Source organism: Mesoplodon mirus, assembly GCF_964341445.2.
Source record: "Mesoplodon mirus genome assembly, chromosome: 19".
NCBI lineage: Eukaryota > Metazoa > Chordata > Mammalia > Artiodactyla > Ziphiidae > Mesoplodon > Mesoplodon mirus.
The window spans coordinates 19,335,548-19,360,614 of NC_138995.1; the positions used below are offsets into that span (position 1 = coordinate 19,335,548).

The 25,067-nt window shown below is 59.0% G+C and overlaps 1 protein-coding gene across 1 annotated transcript in view; it reads left to right on the forward strand.

The window, feature by feature from the left end:
* The window catches only part of ATP6V0D1 (ATPase H+ transporting V0 subunit d1), a 38,466-nt gene that overhangs the window by 12,735 nt on the left and 664 nt on the right, over positions 1 to 25,067 (forward strand). The window contains exons 2-7 of the mRNA XM_082607371.1: positions 11,072 to 11,243; positions 19,461 to 19,639; positions 21,037 to 21,116; positions 24,458 to 24,535; positions 24,661 to 24,837; positions 24,947 to 25,024. Coding sequence (XP_082463497.1) covers positions 11,072 to 11,243; positions 19,461 to 19,639; positions 21,037 to 21,116; positions 24,458 to 24,535; positions 24,661 to 24,837; positions 24,947 to 25,024 — 764 coding nt within the window. The remainder of the gene's footprint in view (positions 1 to 11,071; positions 11,244 to 19,460; positions 19,640 to 21,036; positions 21,117 to 24,457; positions 24,536 to 24,660; positions 24,838 to 24,946; positions 25,025 to 25,067) is intronic.

The window sequence follows — 25,067 nt, forward strand, 5'->3', positions numbered from 1 at the left end:
CTGTCCTTGTTTACTTCCACCTGGGTCACGCTGGCAGTCCTCAGAGTCGGAGCGGCAGCTTCAGCACAGTGTGCTAGCTATGAACCAAGGGTCTTGGGAGCTCCAAGTAGGAGCTTGAGGCTGCCCAGGAGTCAGGGCCACGCTTCCTAGGCTCCTAGAAGCACCATCCTTCCCCAGGTGGCCTCCACTTTGGTCCTGCTACTCTGTTCCCTCCAGGAGACGGAAAATTCATCCTCAGGACAGACTTCTCTCCTCCAGCCTTCTTCAGCACTTTGGGGGACACGTAGGGGTGCATGTGGCACATACAGGTACATGTGTGTAGGGTGACTCTGGAAGAGGCCCAAATCAGGCACCCCAGACTCTCTAGAGTATAGGTACATACAGTCATGTTATCAGGTAATTGACAACTCTCCACCCTGCACCCCAATTTGAAGGGGTCTTTCCATTGGCCTCCCTGGCTTCTGCCTCATCCAACACCGACTCCTTAGTTGATTAAAAAAAAAAAAAAAAAACAAAAAACTATCCTGTGTGGGAATATTGGCCTTCTTCTTCTTTTAGAGGCAGGAAAATCAAGGCCCTGAAGGGCCATTTAGTAGGCTGGGCCTGACACCTGCTCTGCCCATCTGCACTCAGCACCCTGCAGCTCAAGGGGCTGGGGTGGGGCTGCCCCCGTGTGGGTGGGTAGTCCTGAGGGGTGGCAGGCGGACCTGCGGCGGGGAAAGGGATGTGTGGAGGAACAGCCCTGACTGGGTGCCGGGCACTGCTTTCCTGGCCAACTCTGGCCTGGCCCTGGGCCAGACCTTGGCCCCCCTTGGCCACTCAGGCAATGATTTTCAGGCTTTGACCTCAGCTGAGGCTTCGTGTTTGGCTGGCGGATGGGGCTTTCCCCTCCAGGGAGTCATCTGTGGTGTCTTTGCTGCTGCAACTCAGCTTTTCCTGCTTGCCACACTGCTCCACAGCCCCGGGCCTCCCCAGCACCTGCTGTGAGCTCTGCCAGGGCTGCTTCCTGGATACCCAGGCCTCTGGCCTTACCCTGAGCCCCTGCGTGGCCCTCAGGGGCTGGGGTCACACAGAGTCAGAGAGATCCAGGCCTGATCAGGGTAGAGAGTGTCAGAGTTGGCCAGGCCCCTGGGAGTAACCTTATCCAACCCTCTTATTTTACCTGGGAAATTGGGTCCAGGTGAGGCCCAAGGCCTTGCTTATGGTCTCCTGACACCCGTCTTGCTCCTCCTGTCCAGTCACTCTGCATTTTTTGATTCTTTGCTTCATTTGTTCACTGAAGGCTGCCTGGACTATGCCTCTTTGTGCCCGGCCCCCAACTCGGGAAGGAGTGGTCAGGTGAAAGAGACCCTGATTCTGGGGCCCTTGCCATTCCCCCAGGGCTTGCCACATGGTATCTAGCGTGGGAATTGAGGGTTGGGAGTCGAGGAATACAGGTGAGCTGCGACCCATGACCTGGTACACAGGGCCCAAGGATGCCAGTCATGGATCGTAGCTCACCCATTTTCCCCACCTTCGACACTTTAAACTCCAAGCGAGATGCCGTGTGGCAAGGCCTGGGGAAAGTGGAGTGCTATGAGATTCCCGGAGTAGGCGACCACCTCTCTCCCAGGGCCGGCCTGAGTGCTGAGCAGACTCAGTCTCGTGTGTTACTGCTTCCCCTGCGTGTTTCCTGTCAGCCCCTTGAGCAGGGTGGGTGAGGGGGTCAGGGGTCCTGGACAGGACCAGCTTGGATGCTACTGTTCCTGCCACTTCCTGCCTGGCCCAGGCCTCTTGGGTATGCTGGGCATGAGTATGGAATGGATCAACTCTGCTCCTGGCCCGGGTTGCTTGGTCTTGTTTCTGTGAGCTGCAGGGAAGGAGGCTTCGTGCTGAGAACAGCATGGCTCGCAGCCCCAAATGAGGCCTGATCCTGAGAGCCCATCCATAGGGCCTAGGTCTGAGCACAATGAGTATTTCCATAGCTTGGACTCCAGGTACCGTGGAGCCGGCATGATGCTCCAGCCAGGATCCAGCCTGACCTGGCTTAATTTCACAGGAACAGCAGCCCCTGGGACCCTAAAACTGCTTTCCCCTAGTTGAAGTGAGCTCCATCTTTTCTTAGGGTCCTTCCTCCAAAGGACTATGCATGTAGAACAGAAGCCAAGCATCAAGGGCAGAGAGGATTGCTCAGGCGGTGTGGGCCAGTGGACCCAGGAGCCAGACATGGGCATGAGCCAGCTTTTGAGAAGCTCCCTGCCACAGCTGGCCTTTCCTGGGCTGCCTGGCACCTGGCCACGCAGGGCCACTTTACCTCTTCTCGTTCAGCACCCAGGCAAACATACATCTTTGGGAAAGTGAAAAGAAGCTCTTCGCTCGCAGCCCCAGATCCACTCCAACGTGCATGCACTGTAACTGGTGGTAAGCCTGGAGAAGAAAGAGCTTGTTCAGGGTCAAAGTACAGGGCAGCAGCAGAGATGTGGGCCCTGCCTCCCAGGGCGAGGCTGGCTCGCTCGATTCTCAGCCTGGGCTGTGGAGGGCAACAAGGGAAGCTGCCCTGCAAGCCCCGTGTCTCCTGGGACACGCCAGTTCCGTGGAGCCCTGGGTGCGGACGTCCTGGTGAAGGGCTATCCAGGCGGATCTCCACTCAGAGGAGAGCTTCTTGGAACTTGCCCAAGCTGGGTGCAGCAGTAACTAGCTCTGCCCTTCCCTTTGGCACGTGGGACTGTCACCTGCCTGGCACCCTCCTGACTGTCGGATGGGTTGACTTCCTCATGGGCCGTGAGTGATGCTTTCGTTCTCCCAGCTGCAGGGACGAGGTGTTCCTGAGGGTAATTACATGTGCTTCTGTCACCACCTGCCACCTGTCTCGGAGCAAGGAGAAGGGTGGTGAACCTTGCTGCCACCTAGACAGCAGACATCCTGCTGCCACCTAGACAGCAGACATCCTGCCGCCTCCTAGACAAGGGGAGTGACACTCCCGCTAATCAAATCTCTGATTCTGATATGCTGGTGGGTGGTGTCACCGACCCTGGTGTCATCCGGGCCACTTCTACAAATCAGCCCCATCCCCCTTCTGCAAATGCCGCACCTCACTGAAAGGCCTCCAGTATGAAACAAAATGGCAGCCTAGGGACCTAGGAAGGAGAACTCGCTGTCCTTTTCCTGCAGGATCTCTGCCTCATGCCAACTGAAACCCAGTAACTTGCATGTGGCCGTGCCAGCAGTAACCTCCAGGTTCTTCCCGAGACTGCTGGCCCGCCAGCCCGGGGGCTTCCCATGGAGCAGCGGCTGCCCTTGGCTGCACCAGCTGCCGCCTGCTCCCGAGGGCAGCAGGGCAATAGCTCACCATGTGGTGGGTGGTGCAGAGTTGGGTCCTAGCCTCTGTCCGGGTCCTTGGGGTCGGGCTGCCCAAAGCTCTGTATGATCCTGCTCATAGATGAGGTGAGACATGGGCGTAGGGACAGGAGTCCCAGATTTTGAGCCCACTTTGTTCGTCCTTCCCCAGGAGATAGCAGAGTGTGGCCTGTGCGTGTGCGTGCCCGTGCTGCACAAGGGCCCCTGGGGAGAGGACACACCAGAGCCCTGGGGAAGGGTCAGGACTATGGGAAGGAAGGGCAGGGGCACACTGGAGCGCTGAGTGGGACGGTCTGAGCAACAGACTGGAGTCAGAACACAGACCACCTGACTGGGACTGAGCCTCTCCATTGGGGAGCTCTGGGTGTGCCGTGCCATGCTCAGTTTTCTCTGTATAACACTGTCTCTGTTCAGCGTCTACCCTCGGAGTCTGGCACTGCAGGGCCTTTCACCAGGTGACTGGCCAGGAGCCTGGGTCCAGAGATTCCACCTGCTGCTCAGGGCCAAGCTGTGGGACAAGATTTGAACTCAGGTCACTGTGGTCCCAAAGCCCAGGGTCTCTCTCCCTTGTCCCACTAAACCACCTAAGGAGCTATGTCCTGAAACCAGTGACCTGGCAAAATGGGGCTTCAGAGAGGGGCTGTGGCTGTGCATGGACCTTGTCCTGGGCTAGCAAGAGGCCATGGACACGTCAGTTTGGGGTGGGGGCAATGCCAAGGCTCTGGATGGGTAATGCCAGGCGACACCTGAGGGAGGGGAGGAAGAGCTGGTATTTGATAGGAAGAGTTGAAACCAAGGACTAGTCAGTTACATGAGGTCTACAGGGAGCCTGTGATGGGCCCTGGTAGCAGAGGCCTGGGGATGAGGAGGATGCTTAGTCTGTGCTGCAGCCCCCAGGTAAACCCAGGGTTAATGGTTTCCATGCTGTGGCTCCCACGCTGGGAGTCCCAGATGTGGCGCTCTGACCCTGCAGAGCCAGCCAGCCAGTGCACACATCTGCTTTGGAGCTGATACGAAGAAAAGAGGTCTCCCTCACCCCCAGAGCCTGGGGAGGAGATTCAAACAAAGTCCATTTGCTGAGGGGGGGTGGTTATGGCTCCATTGGGCCACCAGCCTGGCCGTCTGTCCACATCTGTCCATTTGTCTGAGTTTTCCCTGCTTTGAGCCCCTGGAAGTTGCAGCATTAGAGAGCCCTTAGGGCAGAACGAGCACTGGAGGTAGAGCCCAGGTCTAGTCCCTTCAAAGCAGTCCCTTCACCTGGACCCAGCAAAGTTGTAGAACAGGCTCCAGGGCTCCACCACCCTCGCAGGGAGTGGCAGGATGGGCACGCTAGGCTCTAGGGAGCATATTTGCACATCTGGTTTCACTCAGCGGGCCTCAATTCCTGAAAACCCCTGAGCTCCCCAGGAGAGCATCGTTGAGTGACCTCTGGAAAAGCAGAAGTGAAGTCTGGGAACACACTGTCCTCTCACACTGTGCCGTGGCCAGCTGGCCAGCAAGGCCCCTCCGTGGGCCATGAGGCCATGGGTGAGTCTAAAGCAGGGGGCTGCCCCGCCTAGTGTACTGTGCCAGGGCTGCCTCTGCCTGCTGGGCCCCTGAGGCAGTGTGAGACCAACCCCTGGCCTGGGCCAAGACCCTCCCTCCCTGCCTCCCTGGGGCCTTTGCTGCAGAGGCTTGGGGACTGGAGACGCCGTGTGCTGCCTGCCCCTGGGAGCCCTGGTGGGGCTGAAAGATCACTTTCAGGGCTGGCAGGATCTGGGAAAGGTTTCAGGAAGTGGATGGGAGGCAGGGCTGCCCAGATGCCACCTCTCAAGGTCTGGCTGGAGCTGGCTGCCAAGCCCACACTTGGTCCCTCAGAGAGCAGAGAGTGTTGCACAGGCTAGGGGTCCTCATGCCCTCCTGCTAATCAGGGACGAGAGTGGTAATCAGAGGTGCTAGCTGGGGCCTGGGCTCTGCTGGTGAGGGGTCCTGGCCCAGAAGACCTGGGTTGGGGGTTGGCAGGCAGTGGAGGGACAGATGGCAGCTATGGGGCCTCCTTGAGTCTGGCATGGCCCTGGGAGGAACAGTCATGCCAGGTGGGTGTTGGGCTACAACCTGCCCAGGCGCCTTCAAAGAGCTCAGCTGGATCTTGCTGGGGTAGGGCAATGGTCTTTGACACAGGCAGTCTCAAGGTGGACCGGGGTGCCCTGTGGAGGAGGGAGGGCAGGGCTCTCACTTGCCAGGCGGGGGTGTGCCCTCCCAAACCAGCCTCTCTGGCTGGGCCTGAGGAAGCAGCCCTGTTTCCTGGACTTCAAGGGCTTCTCTCGCGGGCACCCTGTGGACTTGCCTGGAGCACTTGCTTGGGCCAGCGATCACAGGCAGGTCGCCCTAGCCGGAGAATAGCACCCGTAGAGCAGAGAGGCAAGGGCTAAGGCTGAGGCTGTGCTAGGGCTGAGGGTGTGGGGCCTCACAGGCTTGGGGGAGGAGGCCAGGCTCTGGGGCCACGGGGGCTGCTGGGTAAAGGTGACAGCGACACGTTGGAGTTGGAAAACAACACTCTGGTGATGGTATGGAGAGTGGACTTGGGAGCTGGGAGCCAAGACGTGGGGCAGGAGACCAGCAAAAGGGCACCGTGGCGGTGAGGAGGCCTGAGCGGCCCCGGGAAGTGAAGGTGGGGGAAACAGAACATTGGGACAGGCAACACTGGGAAGCAGACGAGGTCTGGGAGGGTCCTGGGTGGGGTTGAGGGGCCCTGAGGAGCTGGCCCAGGGCCCTCAGCTGAAACTGAAACTGAGCCCTCTGTGGAGGGCTTTAGGTTGTACTGCAGAGAACTTCCTGACAGCAGCAGCATCTTCTTGGACGTGACAACTCAGCCTCTGAGGAAGTCTTTTGCTGTGAGAGATCCCAGACTGGCCAGACATTCCTGATGCTGGGCCATGGATGGGAGGATTTGGGGTAGACAGCTGGGCTTGTGGGTAGACCAGAGCAGTCCCCCACGTCTGTGCTAACCAGAACACTGCTCACACCTCAGCCCAGGCACGTCTGGGGCTCTCAGGGGCTGTCACCGAGGCTTTCAGGCTTCCCAGCTCAGGGCACAGAGCAGAATTAGCCCCTGCCTTCCCAGAGCCCCTGGCGTCCTCGTCTGCCCTCGGGGGCTGGGCCAGGGCTGGGTGGCTGAGTCTCCCACAAAGCTCTCAACAAGTTCCAGGCCTCTTCTCCTATGCTCTGATCCCACCCCCAGTTACACCTCCTCCACATCCCTCGGAGAGAGCAGGAAGCTGGAGGGGAGGGGGCTGGTTTCTAATGGGCCTGTCCCAGCCCTGAGAACTGTGTAAAGGGCTTGGGGTTGCCAGCCACTGGGCCTGGCCGCCAGGTTTCTTGAACAGAGTCAGAGCTGGTTCAGAAGCCCTGTGTGGTCTGAGCCAAAGGATCGGCTAGCCTGCCTGCCTCCAAGTTGCCTTCTTGGCTAGTGGGCTGTCCCCTCACCCTGGGTCACAGGGAGAAGTGGGTCTTGGCCAGGGGAAGTGGTCTGGAATGGCCCTCTGGTGTCGTCACTGGGGGCTTTTAAAAATGAGTTTCCTGGTAAGGAAAACTCAGGCCTCGGACAGGATTCTGGGTAGAATCTCCCGGGTTTGCTCTGATTTGACAAACACTAGCAGAAACCACCCGGTCGTCTGTGTTCCAGCAGCCAAGTCCCCAGATGCAGCGTCAGCAGAACGCAGTAGCCAAGACACAGGGATGTTTGCTTCAAGGCCCATGCTAAGCCCCAGGGGTGGGGGGCATGCAAAGGAGAGTCCACCCATCAGCTTTGCCCCTCTTATTCACACGTACTAGCTTCTGAAGGAATGGCTGGCATCACAAATGATGCCAGAGGGGTTATCCGTGAATCATGACAGTCTAGGGCCCCTGTCAGGTGGGCAGTGAGTGTCCAGGTTGCCTCTGAGGCTGTGGAGGGGCCTGCTGTGGCCCCTCTTACCTCTCTGCCACCTGCCAGCTCTTCTGGAACTAAAGTCTGCCTGGGCAGCTGCGTCCATATCTGAAAGGCCCATCCTGGGCCAAGGGCCATGGGAGAATGGTCAAAAATGTAAGGGGTGGGGGAGGAGAGGAGACCAGAGTTGGGGATGGAGAGAATCCACCAGGTCTGATCTATATCCCCAGCCTCTCTATGCTTGACTGTGGGACTCGACATGTTTCATGTTTCCTCTGATTTCCCTTTTTTGAGTCTGTGAAATGGGCATGGCTGGCGGGTCCAGCACATAGGTTGCTCCTGGCGTGGCGTTAAGTATACAGCAGGGCCCATCTGTTTCCAGTTAGAGTTGGTCTTGGTTCCCGCCTTGTGTTGGGGTGCTGCCTCCCACCTCATCAGTGCCAGGTGTCGAATGGAGTTGGTGGGGGCTGGAGAGGAGAGAGGGTGCTTGGCGGTGGGGGACTTGGGGAGCGAGCCTGCCCAGGGAGGGCAGCGCCGTGGAGTAGGTGAGGCTGGGGCACAGAGGTTTCACGCGGCTGGAGAGCTCGGGCGGCTGTAGTGGAGGTGTAGCACTGCACTTGGGGAAGCCTTCTGGCAGCAAGTGCAAGGATGGCCAGGCAAGGGGGTGTCAGGAGGCCTGGCCCCTGGATGCTTTGGAGGATAGGAATCAGGGGGCCGGGCTGGGGTCCATGGCCCAAACTCACTGTCCCAGAGAATAGTGGGACCACTGGCATGAGGGGCCCTGCCAAGAGGACTGGGTTTTGCCCTGCTTCTTGCCCTGTGCATCTGGTCTGGCTTCCAAGCCCTGGTTGTGGCCTGTCACCGCCTGAGAAGGGCTCTTTGCTGGCTGCAGTGGCTGGCTGGATAAATGGACAGGTTTGAGCTGGCAGCTGCTGCGCCAGACCGTCTGACCTAGAACACCACATCCTGGCCTGGGCTTCCAGCTGCTGTCCGCACTGTGGCTTCCCCTAGTGGGGATTGGAGCACCTACTTTGCCCGGGCCATAACTCCCTGCCCACTAGGTTTTTCAAGTATCACAATGTTTACTGATAGATAAAAGATGTAAAAGCAGGGCATATGACATATGACTTGATAAATTAAGTAGAGTTAATTTCAGTATGAAAATAAGAGGTACCAATTCATATTCTCACCATTTGTTTCATACCCACAAAAACCACTTCGAGGGCATTAACGATCTCTCAAAACTTACCAGTTTTGTGCAAGTAAACCATGTTTCTTTTTTTCTTTAAATAAATTTATTTATTTTATTTATTTTTTATTTTTGGCTGCATTGGGTCTTTGTTGCTGCGCGTGGGCTTTCTCTAGTTGCGGTGCGCGGGCTTCTCATTGCAGCGGCTTCTCTTGTTGCGGAGCACGGGCTCTAGGCGCGTGGGCTTCAGTAGTTGTGGCTCATGGGCTTAGTTGCTCCCCAGCATGTGGGATCTTCCCTGACCAGGGCTCGAACCCGTGTCCCCTGCACTGGCAGGTGGATTCTTAACCACTGCGCCACCAGGGAAGTCCCCCATGTTTCTTTAAAAAAACAAAACAAAATACTTGTGCACCTATCCAGAGTCAGGAATATTAAAAGCTAGCTTGTAAAACCCATCACTAGAGGTGGAAATACAGGCTTATGCTAATACAGCAAAATCCCTCAATTAGAGTTAAGAATTTTTCTGTAACAACCAAATGGTTAATCAAATACTGCAACAACTCGAGCATTACTGAGCAAAGCACCTTCTTACCCCATGCCTTATTCTAGGTGTAGGTGGGCCTTGGCCACACTGGTGAGGAGGGGGAAGAATGGACCCAGGGCAGGGCTCACAGCAGATGGCCGGGGGTGAGGATGGAGGAGTGTGCACACCTCCTGGGCAAAATGGCAGCGGGGTCCACGGGGCAGAGCAGGGGGCTGGTGGCTTCTCCCTGCCCCACCTTGCCCTCAGTTCTGTCCCCCTTTTGGGTGGCCACCGGAAAAAAGGTGTGAATGGTAGAGCAATGGCAAAGACAGCGGATGATGAAGGCCTCCTGCAGGCCTCACGAGGTTCAAGTCCACTCTGAGTGCCCAGGAGCCACAGAGGACAGGAGTGCTGACTGCCACCCGGGTGCAGGTAGAAAGTGGCCACTCCGATGGCATGCACCCCTCCCTTCCTCCCTCCCTCCACGCCTCCCTCCCATATACTCTTCCATCTCTTCTTTGGCACACCTGACTTTGGGCTGGGAGCATTCTCCTCCTGATGGGGTACAGGAGGAGGGGCACCACAGGGTTCCCCTAAGTCTGTAGAGCGATGATGTGCCCCACTCGCCCTTCCTCTCTAAGCAGCCTGGTATAGCATGGCCATCCAGGTCCACAGACACACGGGGAGGCCTTAAGCCGGGGCAAGGGGGGTGGCGCTTGTGGAAATGTTCACAGGTGTCACCCTTCCTGCCATCCTCTGGGCAACCTTCCAGGGCACAGAAAGCATGCATTCCTCAGTCAGCAGAAGCCAGCCTCCACTGTTGGGCCTTAATCCACACTCGCATGCACATGCACACGTGGGTCCCTCCTCAGCCACTGTCCTTGGTACTGCCATCACTACCACAGTGTCCCCAATTTCAAACCCTCCTGCTGTCTTCACCAGCCCTCTTCCCAGTCTTGCATTTAGTCCACGGTTACTTACTGAACATGAAAATGCACCAGAACATACTGTGTTCTAGGCTCTAGCATACTGCAGTGACCCAGAGTCCCTGCTCCCGCGGTTTATGTGCCCCGTGCCAGGTGGGATGTGATGTGTTACAAAGAAAAATGGCACAAATGAAAGGACACAGTGGTGGGGCTATAGGAGAAGCCTCTGAAGATGGGCATTTGAGGAGAGCTCATCACTTTCCAAGCAAGGGGACAGGGAAAGGCCCTGAGGTGAGGATGTGCAGATGAGTGATGGGGTCTGCCTGGTGTTTTAAGATCGCTCTGGCTGCTGGGTGGAGAAGAGACTGGGGGATGGGATGCACGGGCAACAGCTGTGAGACAGGTTGTTGCCACGATTCCCCTGGGACTCAACCTGTCCTGCCTCCCCAGGGCCCTTCTGCTCCGTCCTCTCCTCCCTTTTCCCTCACCCCTGCTCTGAAGAGCTCAGGAGAGCCCGTGGGCTTGGCTTGCCTGCCTCCAGCCACTCCTCGGGCAAGGCCAGTCTTTCTCCCCAGGCTCATCTCCGCCTCACACCGCTCATTTGCCCTTTAGGCCACTCCTCACTCATGCCATCCTGCTAGCTGCTTCCTTTGCATTTTCCTGTCCCTGCGTTTTGCCTGGCCCAGCCTGGAGTGTCCTCTCAGTCCTATCTTGGTGCCCTCTCCACTTTACCCTTGGCCTGGGGCATGTCCTTCATTTCATATGCATTGTTTCTGCCTGGGGGTACGTTGGCTTGCTCCTTTAACCCTGAGGCTCTGGAGGGTAGGGCCCATGTCTTATTCTGCTTTAAGTTAGGGCCGTCCTGGAGCCCACCATGCAGGAGAGCCTCAAAGGCTGGGGGTTGTGAATGGCACCTTGGGTTGGGGTTTCCCAGGTTTTCTTGTCGTTTGGGGGAACAATGGTTCTACTTGTACTTGGACTCTGGGGCCCAGTGTCCTGGCTTTGGCCTGACTGCCCTGGTGTAGGCTCTGAGCCAACAGGGAGGTGGAGGCAGGGGCAGGAGGTCAGGGTAGCAGCAGGGCACAACTGCAGGAGAGGGTCTGGGACCCAGAGTCGGGGTGGGGACAGGGACTTGGGGTCCTGGGGAGGCTCAGCACGGCCGGCTCTCACCCCCCACCCTTGGGTTTCAGACCTGAAGCTGCACCTGCAGAGCACCGACTACGGCAACTTCCTGGCCAATGAGGCATCACCGCTGACAGTGTCCGTCATCGATGACCGGCTCAAGGAGAAGATGGTGGTGGAGTTCCGCCACATGAGGAACCATGCCTATGAGCCGCTCGCCAGCTTCCTGGACTTCATTACGTGAGTGTTCTCTATAGGGCCTTTTCCCCCCACTGGATGGGACAGCTCCTCTGTCAGCAGGGTCCTCCCGGGTTGGGTGGCTGGGCTGCTCATTCAACAATGCTGGGCCCGGGCCACCACCTATAAAATGGGGTCACCAGCCACCTCAATGCTGTCTGGGAATCTGGTGGGCAGGCCCGAGTGTCCCACGCTGTAGTGCTGGATGAAGCTGCTTTCCCTGCGTCCCTGGTGTCAGCAGGCATCAGGGATGACAGGAGCCCTTTCCCTCGTTCACCCTATAACGCTCACCCTGAACACTCACCAGGCCCCCACTGCCCATGATGGGGTTGGGGGATGGGTAGAGCCTTGAAGAGTCAGGTTTTGGGATGGACCATTCAGGCCCTATGACCCTGTGTGGGCTGAGGCTCCTCTGTCGTCTCTGACCACGGCCCTGGGTCTCAGGGAGAAGTGGGGCAAGGCGGAGAGGGTGCTGAACACCTGGCCACCTTTCCCAGTTCTGGCCCAGGCCCCCATGCTAACAATCCTTGGCTGCCCAGCGTTCTTACTGTCTAATCCTTGGGTGCAACCCTGCCTCCACTAAGCTCCTGGAGAAGAGGAAAGGACCCTGAGACCTACAGACTGGGGAGGGCACTTGGACGAGACAGCCTCTGCTCGCCAGGTGTGCCTATGGAAACAGGGAGGTAGAGAGGCCCCTTCTGCCAGGATGGCCCAGGAGCCATGAGCCAGGGCCTGGTGGACAAAGAGTTGGGCCCAGCCCAGGTGGCTGCCCAGTGCAGGTGGTGGACAGAGACATCGGTGGCTGGCTTACATGAGCGTGCTCTGCACTGCTGGAGTGTGAGTGTGTGTTGTGGGGAAGCCTTTCCAGGCGCTCTTCTGGGTACTGTCTAGCTTTAACCCTTCCCTGCTAGTGGGACCCCCAGATCCGTGGGACCTGCCATACCTCCTACACTTATACTTGCAGGGACAGGGCTGGATGCCTGCTGCTTGGGCTGCTTCCCACCCCCAGCCAGGAGCAGCCATTAGTCGAGATCCACCTGCTCAAGTAGGGGCTGCAACCAGAAGGGCTCTATCCTTGGGTTGAGGCCACAGGCTGGGACACTTGAAGGGCTCAGGCTGGGAAGCAGGCTGTCTCCTGGCCACAGGCCTCCTTCCGGGGGACCTCCCTGCTGTCCTGGCTGGATCCATATCACACTGCCCTGGCCCCCGTTAGGGTACAGCCGACATGGTCCTTCTGGGCAGGAGGCCAGAGATAGCATGTGTCTCGTGCTGCCACATTGGGGGTCATACTGCAGTGCCCATCTGTCAGTCAACCCCTAGCCTGGGCCTGGGTGTCCTTTACCCCAAGGCCAGAGCTGAAGGACATACCAGGAAGCAGTGCGTTTATTGCCAGAGCCCAGCCTTCACCTTGTTTGCACAGGGCTCCTTCAGCTTCCTGGTGAATGTTCTGGCCTTGCTAGCTAGGCTGGCCAGAGGAGGCTGACCCCATGCCAGTGGTCAGAGGGCAGATGTCATCCATCCTGCTGCCTGCTTGGCCACCTGCCTGTGTGCCAGCCCCTGGCCTGTCTTGGTGCCCTCAGAGGCTTGGTCTTAGCCTGCCAGGCCATGAAACTGGAGAGGGCTCTGAGCGTGACTGAGGCTGCATGGCCGCCAGCTGTTTGCTGGAGGTTGGCTGCAAGCGCCAAGCATGCTTAAAGCAGCCAAGCACTATCCTGTGGCAGGCTGTCACTTCCCCGCCCCTTCCATTCATGGGTGATTGTGGCTCACAGTCTTCCCATCCCCTCAGTCCTGCTCTGTCTCGGGAATAGCTCGGCAGCCACGTGTCAGCCTGTCTGAGCCTGTGGCTGCTCGTTCATGACCTCGTCATCTCCAGTGACCTGCTCCCCTGCTCTCTGTTTGAGCCACCCCCACGATGGCTGCCCAAGAACATGTCACCACCTGGAACTGCTCCGGCCCTGAAATCGCTGAGTCAGGCACCCCGTCTCTACCCACAGCCTTCAGGCCTTCCAGCCCACTCTCAGCCCCTTGTGGGACATGGGTTCCGGACTCAGCAGGGCTCTGGACCTTGCTTCCTCCCCCGCCACCCCTTCTGTCTTCATTTTCCTCCCTCCCCAGCTGAGGTTCCCTGGTCCATCATTCAAGCACTCTTCTGCCAACATCCGCAGCGCTCTTGGCCGCCCATCTCATGGTCCCACCCGGCTGGCAGCTCCCCAGCCCTGGAGGAAGCCCAGCAGCCTCCAGCCTCGAGGCGCCCTCCCCCACCTCCGCTGCCGGGAGCAGAGCCGGGGACGCCAGTGTTGGGTGGATTTTCCCTGCTGCCAGACATGCACACTTACCAGTTCAGCTGGCCTGGCCTGGCCCTGCCCAGCTGGCCACTCGCTCTCCCTACTCAGCACCCTGCAGCTCCCCACCAAGGGTGGGAAGACCGCCTCCCCATCTTAAACACCATTGATCTCCTGCCCCCAGCCTTCTCTCTGGGTAGATGGCCCACCTCTTTCTCCACAGAGACAGTAGAAGCCAGTCCACCTCCCAGCACTGTGTCTGTGCCCTGCAACCCCGTTCCAATGGCAGAGGTACCCTCCTCTTCTCTTGGGTCCTTCTGCCGATGTCCTGAGTCCCCTCACCCCACTCCCTGAACCCTGAGGGCCACTCATCTGCACTCCTGTCTGTGCAGCCCCTTCCCTTCTAGATTCTTCCCAACAGCATCTAAACAAGTTCAAATCTCTCACACCATTGAAAACCCATCTTGTGCGGCCTGAACTTTTACATTCACTCTGTGTTCTCTCACCTCCTGCATCCTGAGCCTCCAGTCCGCTTCCAGCCATCCCGTCACTCCACCAAAGGCCCCGGCTAAGGTCACTGCTGACCTTCGTGTGGCCAGGGTCTCCAGACCTAATAGGAGCCACACCCGTCTTACCTCCTTCCAGCAGTCTCCTTCCTCTCATGGTGTCTCTTCGATCTACCTCCTTCCTCCCCGGCTGCTCCTCCTCTTCCTCCTCCACTCCACCTCCGTAACCTCCTCTACCCTGGCTCATCCCAGGAGTAAGGAGTGTTGCAGAAAGGGGTGAAGGCTTCCACAGGGGCCTGTCCAGGGGACCTCCCCAGGCCAGGGACTCGCCACTGGCTTCCCTGAGGAGGTGGCTGTTTGGCTGAGGGGAAGGGCATTTGAAAGAAGAATTGGGGGAAGGCAGGGGGAACCATACATGTCCCAAGCAGGTGGAGCACGGGGCCCCTGGCTCTGTGACCCTCTGGGAAGGAGTCAGATACCCTAGAGATGTCCAGAGGAATGTTACCGGAAAGGAGAGCGCCATCCCCAGGTGATGGATGTGTTAGCTAGATATCCCATCCTGGATGTGGGGGCTTGAGGGAACAATGCCAGTGCTGCCCACAGACAGAGCTGGCCCAGCTGGGGCGGAGGTTGGGACCACCACAGAGGTCATCTTAGCTCCAGACTTCAGAATCTCTTAGTCGCCTTTGGAGCTGCCCCAGGATGGCTGGAACTGGTTTCTGCATTAGGCAGTGAGTTCCTTGTCATTGCAGGTGTGCAAGCAGAAGCTGGGCAAGGTGTCCTCTGCCCTCCTGTGTGAGAGACAGTGTCCAGTGCTTTTGTAGATCCCAGCCAGCCTTGAGCCAACACACATGACCAGTATTCAGCTCTGGGCCAGGTGCGGTGCCAGGAGGGAGGGAGACTTATGGATGCAGTATGATGGGCGCCGGTGGTGGTGCAGATAGCTTCTGGGGAGGCCTGTGGGCAGCTGCCACAAATGGAACCAGGGGCTTCAGCATTGAGAGGACTCGAGGGTCCGATGGGGTTCGAGAGGCCACTCAGAGTGGGTGGCCAGAGTGGAGGCAGCTGCCTCATGTGTGGTAGACAGGCCCTGAGTGAGAGAGGTCCCTCTGAAGTAGACTGTCATCAGTCACGTGGTTTTGAGATGATTCAGCTCAATTTCATGGTGATAACATACGTAATACATCACTGTACCAAGGGCTCCTTCCAGACTCAGCCATTCACTTGCTGTCTGACATGGGGTAGAGCCTCTGTTGGGTTTTCTGAGCTTCAGAGGAGACTTTGATCCGGACCATCCCATATGGTGTCCTATGAGAGAGTAGGCCCCAGAAGGGAAGCTGGGAGAGAATGGCTTGTGGAGAAGTGAGTTTGGTCTCTGGGGATTCCCAGGTGGGCCCCAAGGCCTTGTCCTTAGATGAGTGAGCCTCCCTGGAGGGGCCGTCTCCAGTGTGTAGCACCCGCCTGAAGCTCAGGTACCCATTGGCAGAGCCCGGGCACGGTGACCTGCACCATCTGGGGGAGGTGAGGTCTCATATTCTACTGTGCCAGGGGCCTCAGTGCCACCAGCCTGGAGTGGGCAGCTGGAAAGAAGCTTTGTCCTGGGACAATGGCCTCAAGTGCCCAGTGGGCCTGCCACTCTCCCCAGGTCACATTTTCCAAACCTTGGGCTCTGCTGGGTCACAGCAGGTATCATGTGTCCTTAGGCCTCCCTATTCTGGCCCCCCAGCCTTCACTGTCCACAGCCACCATTTCTGAGTTGATAGCAGGGTCTCTCTCTGTAGGCTGGGGCACTAGGCCTGCTGTGTTTTCTGGGTCCTGGGCTCGAGCCGGCTCCAGCCCTGAGGGAGAGCCAGCACTGGCTGACACTGTGCTCCTGAGCCTGAGGGAGAGTATGCAGGTGCCCTTTGATGCTGAGAAGTCTCAGGTCTCAGGTTGGGTCAGGGAGGACCCAACTGGACCTCAGGAGAGGGGCAGGAGTTTAATAAGGAGAAGGTCAGGGCGTCACTGGCTCTGCTGGGGGCTGTACTTCAGTCATCCTAATTGCAGAGGGGAAACTGAGGCTTGACAGGTAATGTGCTGAAGTCACAGCTTGATATCTCTGTTCACTTTCCACCTGGGCAGTGCTCTGTAGGACCCAGATGTGATTGAGCACAGGTACTTACTAGCAGCTTCTGCTGGGAGCTGTAGATGGGCCGACTGGCCGGGAAGTCATCATGGCCTATCCAGCACCAAGCCTGGCCCCCGGGGCCAAATCATGAGACCATGGGAGCAAGCCATCATGCTCCAGCAGGTGGCGCCAAAGGGCACAGCAGAGGGACAGGGCTTGGCTAGGGGCTGGGAAGACTTCTTGGAGGAAGTGGCTTTCTAAACCCCATCCCAAGACTTCTTTTGGCCCAAGCTGACTCTTGAAGGCACAGGGTGAGGGAGGGCCTCAGGGCAGAGGAATACAGACTGCCCTACTCCCACCCCAAGAGGGCCTCTTTGGCCTGGCGGGCAGACGCCTGTCCACTCCCCAACTGTCTTCCTCTGGAGGGAGATGCTGACCAGCTGGAACCTCACACTCTCCTATTCAGGCCAAATGAAGGGAGGACTGGTGGAGTGGCTTTCTGGGGGCAGGGAGGCGGCAGCTCAAGCCAGACGGGAAGGAGGATTTCCCTGACGTTGGGGGAAAAGCAGACGGCTGGGCCGGCCTCATCTCTGCCATGCCCTGCCTCCTCTCATCCCAGGAAAGGAGATTCTGGCTCTCGTTGGGCAGGGGAGAGGAACAGGGGCTACTGCCGTAGTAACCTTGTAGTTGACCCGGGGGAGGGGGCCGCTGGGCCTGGCACAGGGTCATCCAAAGCTGGCCTAGCCTGGATTAGAAGGGGGCCTTGGAAGGGGCTGGGGAGCTTTACTTGGCTTAGCATTTCCCTTGGTGCCCAGCCAGGACTTCTAGCAGGAGAGTCTGGGGGCAGCCAGGGGGTGCTCTCACCAGCCCTCACATCTGCTGTCAGGGCTGAAAAGTGAATCCTAGCCATCCTGTTCCACATCACTGGAGGGACAGCAGCAAAGCCGGACAGTGGAGTCTTCCCACAGGGCTCAGCTCTGAGCTGGGTCAGGACCCTGGCGATTGCCAAGGCACCTTCCTTGGGCCCTGACACCAGCCCTGTCCCCAACATAAATGAATACCCTGTGGTGCAAGGAGCGGAGAGGTTTAGAGAAAGGAAACTGGCTTGTGGAGATTCCTCTGAGAAGACAAGGCTAGATGGGGAGTGCAGAGTCAAGGCGTGGGGACCTGGGCGCGGGTGGAGGTGCACGGACACTGACCAGGAGACACAGCGCTCCTCTGCTGTATGATGTGACAGGGCCTGGGGCCTGAAACCTCTGTGTCTCATATCCTGTGACAGTGGGGCTGGTGATGCTGGTGGTTGTGGGATCCGTTGGATAGAACAGTCGAAGAGGTACAGCGTTCTCCCCGTCCTTGCCCAAAGTCTGGTGAGCGCGTGAACGAGCATCTTCGGGTTCGGGGGTGGGGACTTTGTGGCTGTCTCAGGGAACACGATGGCTAGAGGGGGCTGGATGGGACACAGGTGGAGTGTTGCAGGAGATGACGTATACTGGGTCCTGCGGTGCGTGAGATTCTGGAGGCATCAGGGGCAAGAGGGATGTGCTGTCCAGGGTAGGGACAGTGCAGGCCGGGGCTGGAGACCAAGGCACAAAGCTCTGGCGGGATCTCTCTGAGGTCCCTCGACTCTGCCAGCTCTTTGTCAGGTTGGGGCAAAAGGCTGGCCGTTCGGGCCCCTCGGCTCGCGGCTGTGAATGGGCCCTGCCTGAAGCCCTCAGTTTGAGAAGGCAGACCTGTCTCTTCTCAGCACACATCCTGTGGCTGACCCAGCCGGATTGGGGGCGGAGAGAGGGCAGCTGCCTGGCCCCAAGCCCGGGAGAGCAGAGGTCATAGCAGGGCACCGGGCTGGGTGGGAGTTGGGGGAGTGTGTAGCAAGCCGGGGGGTGGGGGTCAGGCGGGGACAGGAGCTGTGGTTTCTTCCTCCTGCCGCCCTCCTGGCAGGCCCTGTGGGAGTTCCCCCAGTAGCCAGCCCTCTGAGCTGAGGCCTAGGCCACCACCTCCTTACTTTTCTTCCCTTGGAATTGGGGGCCACTTCCTACCTTGGACAGCCTCAAGATACTGTCACAGGACAGCTGTTGGCCCACCCAACAGCCAGGGTGTGCTCAGTGCCCAATTCAGGGCAGCAGCCTCCAGCCCAGCTCCCACCCTTCAGTGGGAGCCCCACTCTGGTCTTGGAGCTGAACCCCCAGGCCTCATCCAGCTGCCTCATGCCCTGAGATCATCACTGGTGACAAGCTGGAGGAATGTTGTGGCTCCTGCAGCCTGACTGGGGCCCTCTCGCCCTCTTCACCCCATTCCTCACACAGGTGACTACACGGAACTCTTGGCCACAGCCCCTTTGTGGCATTGCCTCAATGTGTGGAGGCAGAGCTTGCCCATTGCCAAGTCTGAGCTGGGGAGCCTCACCCCTCCCCAGCTCTCCAGCCCCCTCTGCTGCCCGTGCACTGTCCAGAGCGGGCCTTCTGTGCCAGAGGGAACTGACCTGAGCCCAGGCTCCTTCCAGGTCTCTGGGTCTCCTCCAGGCCATCCTGGGTGGATCCTCAGGCCCTAAAGGAGGAGGCAGTGCCCTGTCTTTGGAGTGGGCTGCACAGGGCAGCTGTCTGCCTGCTTGTCTCAGCCTGACTGACCAGGGGCCTTACTCCAGGGACCCTCCCTCTGAGTCTTCTCTGGTTTTCCCTAGAGAAGCTTCTCGCCACTCCACTCCTCAGCCTCTCCTCCACTTGCCATCTCCCCCTCTGTCCCCACCAGCAGCCAGAGTGCTTGTGGTATTCCTTGCTTATATCCTGCTCATGGGTCCCTCGTGCTCAAAACGAAGTCAGGACCCTCAGCCGGGCCCACAGGACCCGCCTCTAGGCTCCAGCCTGCTGGCAGCACCGCGCCGGTTCCCTTCCTTCTGCCAACCCTGACCGTGCTCAGTTCCTTGAGGCGTCCGCCACTCAGCGATTGCTTCCAGGCCTTTGCACACACTGTTCCCTCTTCCCAGAACACGCTTTCATCTCCCAGTTCTTTCATCCCCCAGGCTGGCCCGTGTGCCGCACCTCCGTGTGCCCGTGCTTCCTGTGTCCTGCCAGAACACTGTTCACACCTGGGGGGTAGTTACTACCTGCTTCCTGATCACTCGTGGGGCATGAGTTCTCCCCCCAACCCAGGGAGGGGCCATGTCTGTCCTGTGCTTCTGGTGCCAGAGGAGGGGGCACCCTTGGACAGGGAAAGGAGCCTGAGGTGGTGCTCGCCGTTGAGGGGCTGGTGGCCTGCGCCGGCTGGGGGCAGGGGCGTGGTGCTGTGCCAGGACTTCAAGGGCCGCCGCGCTGCTGTGTGCCTCCCGCAGTTACAGCTACATGATTGACAACGTAATCCTGCTCATCACGGGCACACTGCACCAGCGCTCTATCGCCGAGCTCGTGCCCAAGTGCCACCCACTAGGCAGCTTTGAGCAGATGGAGGCCGTGAACATCGCGCAGACGCCCGCCGAGCTCTACAATGCCATTCTGGTGGACACGCCCCTGGGTGAGCTACCCTGGCGGAGGAGGGAGGTGGCGGGCAGCGGCATCAGTGTCAGTGCCTCTGTGTGGGGTTTTCGGACCCCCGGGGGCGGCCCTGAGCCAGAAAGTGAGGTCCGCCCACTGCTGGTTACCTTTCTCTTCCCTTCCACTTCGCCTCCCATTCTCTCCTCCTCACCCTGCCTTTTGCTCCCTTCCTGTTGCTTTTGCTGGGCCAGGCCGACTAGCCCCAGGGCCTGACTCAGACCATCTCATTTTGTGAATCTGTCTGATTTCTCCGAATGCAGAGGAGGGCTGAGCTCACGGAGAGTGGAGAGAGGGTTTTGGGTCCCTTGGAGTCTTGGGAGCTCTGACAGACCGTGGCCCTAAGCTGGGCTGGAGTGGCTTACTGCCTGTGAGGCAGAGGAGGCGAGCAAAGAGCTTCACTTACCTCCACAAAGCAGGTCCCAGGGGCCAAGTCGGGCAGTGTCCGGCAGGATGCAGAGTTCATGTCAGAGGCCAAGGAAGGAAGGGGAACTGGGAGCTTTCTGCAGGGCCCTGCCTAGGCAGCACTGACTCCTGCCTGCCTTGGAGGGAGGCTGGGGAGAAGGCACTAAGGCTGTCACCAGCTAGTGCCCTCACGGCCAGAGTCCTAGTCCCCAGGGCACCACCTCCAGGAAGCCGCCAGGGTTGAACAACTGGGCCCTAAGCTGCACTTGGTCCTGCACTAAGAGGCCTAAGCCCTACTTGCTGGCCTTATCTGCACAAGATCTTATCTCTCACAATAACTCTGAGCTAGTTCTGGGCTGTTGGTGGTTTCTTCAGTTTCTCCACCTTTAAAGAAGAAACAGACCAGTGAGTCCGTGGGTCCCTGGGGATCAAGGGACTCTATCCTGCTTTGGCCTCTTAATTCCCAGCCCTCCAGTGGCCCCCTGGGTCACTGCTCCATGCTCACCCAGCTGTCATGCTCATTCCTTGTTCTAAGGAGAAGGATGGTTTTCCAAATGTGGGCCCCAGGCTCTCCTGGGAGATGCAGAGAAGTGGGCGTCAGGCCCAGAATCCACAGCTGCCCCACGAGAAGGGAGGATGTCACAGCCTCTTATGCAAGCCTTTCTTTGGCATGATCTGAGCTTGGGTCTGCCCCAGAGGCGATTAGATCATGTTATGGCTGGCCGCCTCCTTTATAAATCAGTTTTAGGAGCAAGAAGCAGGAGAAGCTCAGGTCAGTACACATGGCCTGGAGTATTGCTTCAGCCACTTCTAAGGCAATAGTCCAGACCAGGTTGAGTGCCCCCCAATTACCAGCCAGATGGGCCTTGTGGCAGGGGTCCTCTGTGCCCTGCAGGGGCAGTTGAACATCAGCATGATTCTTGCTTCGGCCGAGTCCACTCGCCTGCCCCTCATACCCTCGTCTTTCCTCCCCAGCGGCTTTTTTCCAGGACTGCATCTCAGAGCAGGACCTTGATGAGATGAACATCGAGATCATCCGAAACACGCTGTACAAGGTAGTGCCCCTGGACCCAGTGGTGGTGAAGTAGGTAGGCGGGGCCACGGGCACAGTGGGCTGATGATTTATGTGGGGTGCTGGGACAGGACACAGCTGCTCCAGGCTCCTCTCCCAGGGGCTTATCTGCTCACTCTCTGGCTCCCGTGACTGGTGCAAGACTTCATGGAACAGGTTCTCCATCCCTTGGGCCCAGATCAAATCAGCAGGAGTGGCTGGTGCTCCGCAGCTTGGCCTGTCAGAGCGGGCTCCTGAATGGCCACTCCCCCTGCATCCAGGAGGGTTACTGGCCACCACCCAGGCCACAGCTCTCAGGTTCACCCCACCTGGACTGTCGCCAGCAAGGACAGGCACCTGAGCACGGTGTGGGGAGGAACCCAGCCAGGCATAGCCAGGTGCCTGTGTCCCCAGGTTCCCAGGTCTAGAACCAGTGCTGTGGCCCATCATCTTCAACCCCACCCACCTTCTGCTTCCCACCAGGCTGTGGGACAAGCTGGTGACCCCGGGAAATAGAGTGGGCTTGGGATTCCTGGGTCAGCCCTGCCCTGGCCCAAAGAGGTTAGGAGCAGGGCTGAGAGCCAAGGAAGGGGGCCGGCCAGGGACCAGTGAGGGCTTTTTGGGGCAGACTGGGCCCTGGCCACGGTGAGGACCTCTGAAGCCAGGACCTCTGATGGGTCAGTAGTGGGCAGGCCCTGAAGGGGGCCTGAAGATAGCACTGGCCAACAGCCCTGCTGACCTAACCCTGAGAACATCTGTCTCTTGGATCTTCATGGTGAGGCTCTTCTCGTGTCCTAGTTGGAGCTAGGTGGCCAACACAGTGGCAGCCGGAGCGCAGGCCCTCCAGTCTCCCTGTGGGGGTCTGGGCTAGGGTGCAGGGAGGGTCTGGAGGTAGGTGAAGAGCCTACCTGGAGGTTGTAGTAGTGTAGGCAGAGGGACAGCACATGCAGAAGCAAGTGTGGAACACGGGCCAAGCGGCAAGCAGTTTGCCGTGGAAGTGCAGGTTCCAGATGGACAGTGGGAGACAGGTCTGGAAAAAAAGGCAGGCACAGGATCAAGTCACCCAGGGTCTTGAATGCCGGGCCAGAAATTTGAATTTTATCCTGTGGGCAGGGTCGGCCAGCGAAGGTTTCCAGCAGGGCGGAGTATCATCAGAATGTGAGGACAGACTATAGAGGGGACAAGACTAGAGGCAGGAAGATTATTGGCTTCTTTACTCCTCGGGACTGCCCTAGGAGCTAGGTAGGCATCAGTATCCCCATTTGTAAGACGAGGAAACTGAGGGCTTAGAGGAGAGTGGGTTGCCTGAAGCCACTTGCTAGACACTGGCAGCACGGCTCAGCTTGTCTGCAAAGCGAGCGCTCTCATTTGCCTGCCAGTAGGGAGAGAAAGAGGGAGATGGGGAGGGCCGGGTGAGGGGGGGCCATGGGGGGCGGGCAGGCAGGCAGTGGGAGCCGGCTCAGGTGTGCCAGTGCTCACGCTGCCCGCAGCCCCCGCCCGCCCCCACGGGGCTGCTGCCTGCCCAGCTGGCCCACTGCCGGCTTCCCTGCCCTGAGGCAGGGTGAGGGGTGCGGCTGTCCCCCCAGCCTCACCCACACCGTCACCGGGCCTGACTGGTTCTAGCTGGAGTCACTGGCGAGGGCTGCCCGGGCACCAGCTTGTAAACACCGACCCAATGATACAGGCGCCGTGCCAGGACCGCCTGTCAGGCGATGTCCCAGCCCAGTGGCCACAGATGGGAGATTAGGCGGACCCCCAGTAGTGGGTGGGAACTGTCGGCAGCTGGTGCAGCAGACATGGGCTGGCAGACTCCAGGGGACAGGATGGGGGTGGGAAGGTGACCTTGGTAGCTGGGCCTCTGGGGTCTTGCCAGTTTCTTCAGCTCCTGAGCCTCCTGAAGAGAGTCTGGGCCTATGCCACCAGTCTCCACCACCCTGGGGTCAGCGTCTCCAGGATCAGTCCAGCTCGGCAAAGGCTGGTGGCTTCCCCCACTGATAAGAACTGCAGGCCCCACTGGGGCAGGCCTGGAGATTTGGACACACCCAGCTTGGCTGGCCACGGGGAAGGAGGTGGCTGGGGATAGTCCCAGAGGGACTAAATAGTGCCACTAATCCACGGTAGGATTGGCAGCTACCACGCGAGCCCTCTGCTACGCTGGGGTCCACTCTCCCTTTCCAGGCAGACTTCTTTCCCCCTGACCTGTTCTAGACTTTTGTTTCCTGTGACCCCAGTGGTCACCTCAGGCCTTCCCCTGAGCCCAGCTTGCCCAGTGCTGCTGGCCAGGCTCAGCCTGGGCTCGTGGACTCCTGGCTGTCATCTCACCTCCTCTCTTGGGTCAGTAGAACCTGTGGCCCACATCAGCAGGTGGTGGGTGGAATGTTCTCGGCTCCTTAGAGGGCAGACCTCGGCACAGAAAGCTTTCCCTGCCTCCCAGCCCTCACCCCCAGCTCAGGAGAATAGTCTCTAGCCTGTAGAGCTGGAGTTCTTACGGCCATGCCACCAAGTGGGACCCCGGAGCACCTGAGTAGAGGGAGCTCCCCAGGGGGCCATGAGACTGTCCCCCTTTCCTTGACATAGAGAGGTTCAGGGAAGGAAGCCTGCCTGGATCTAACTAGTTTCAGGAGTTAGTCGTGGGAGGGACCTGAGGCCTGGGTTGACCTGGCTTCTCATGCCCAGCAGATCCAATTTGCCTGGGCAGGAAGTGCTTGTTCCCACCGGCAGCCTGTGTGTCCAGCCATCACATTGCAGGGCTGACATCTGTGCCGGCAATAACCATCCCTCAGGAGGAGCTGGGCTGACAGTACAGTTTGGTTCCTGCTGCGTGATGCCTGGGAACTACCTAGGGGATGGGAAGAGGAGGAGGTGCTCTTTAAGGTGGGGTGCCGAGAGGGGCCAAGGCACCCAGTCCAGGCCATCCCCGTGAACTCTCAGGGGTCACCATCCTTCACTGGCCCATCGACACGTGGTTTTCTGAGGAGAGAGGGGAGATTTGGGGGAAGGGCAGGCAGAGCAGCAGGGGGAAGACGGAGCCCTTCTCTGAGCCTGGCACTCCATGGGATGAGGGTGTGAGGGGCACCGCACCATGAAGCAGACAGTGGGCCAGAAATTGTTCTGTCACTGCTGGGTGGGGAGAGGCAGCGGGCTACTGCTCCTCGGCTGATCAACAGTCGGAAATCTGTGGATGTCTCCGGGGCTCTGACACGGGGGCCGCCCTGGCCACGGGTATGATGTTTGGATTCACCATGAAAGGGGTCGGGGAGGGAAGGAGGGAACTGTGAGGAGGAGGCCTGGCAGACCCCCTCGAGTCTCCCTGCCTGGGCTGAGGAAGCTCCGTGCTCTGCACAGGCCTACCTGGAGTCCTTCTACAAGTTCTGCACCCTGCTGGGTGGGACCACAGCCGATGCCATGTGTCCCATCCTGGAGGTGAGTGCCTGCCCCCCCTCCCGCCTGCTGGTCCCCCATCCGTGGCCTGGGGGAAGCCCTGCCGACTGACTGCCTGCTGCCTCCCTCCCCGTCCCTCTCTCCTCGCCTGTGCACCGGCCCCACAGTTTGAAGCAGACCGCCGCGCCTTCATCATCACCATCAACTCCTTCGGCACAGAGCTTTCCAAGGAGGACCGTGCCAAGCTCTTTCCGCACTGCGGACGGCTCTACCCTGAGGGCCTGGCCCAGCTGGCTCGGGCTGACGACTACGAGCAGGTCAAGAACGTGGCCGACTACTACCCGGTGAGTGCCCTGGCTATTGAACGGTGGGCGGGCATGTAGGCACCCACGTCCCCACCCCATACCCAACAGCACCCTCATGCTCATGCTCCCCCCTGCTCCCCTGGGCCAGGAGTACAAGCTGCTCTTCGAGGGTGCGGGCAGCAACCCTGGAGACAAGACCCTGGAGGACCGATTCTTCGAGCACGAGGTGAGTGCTGGCCCTGCCCATCCTAGGGAGGGGTTGGTGGCTT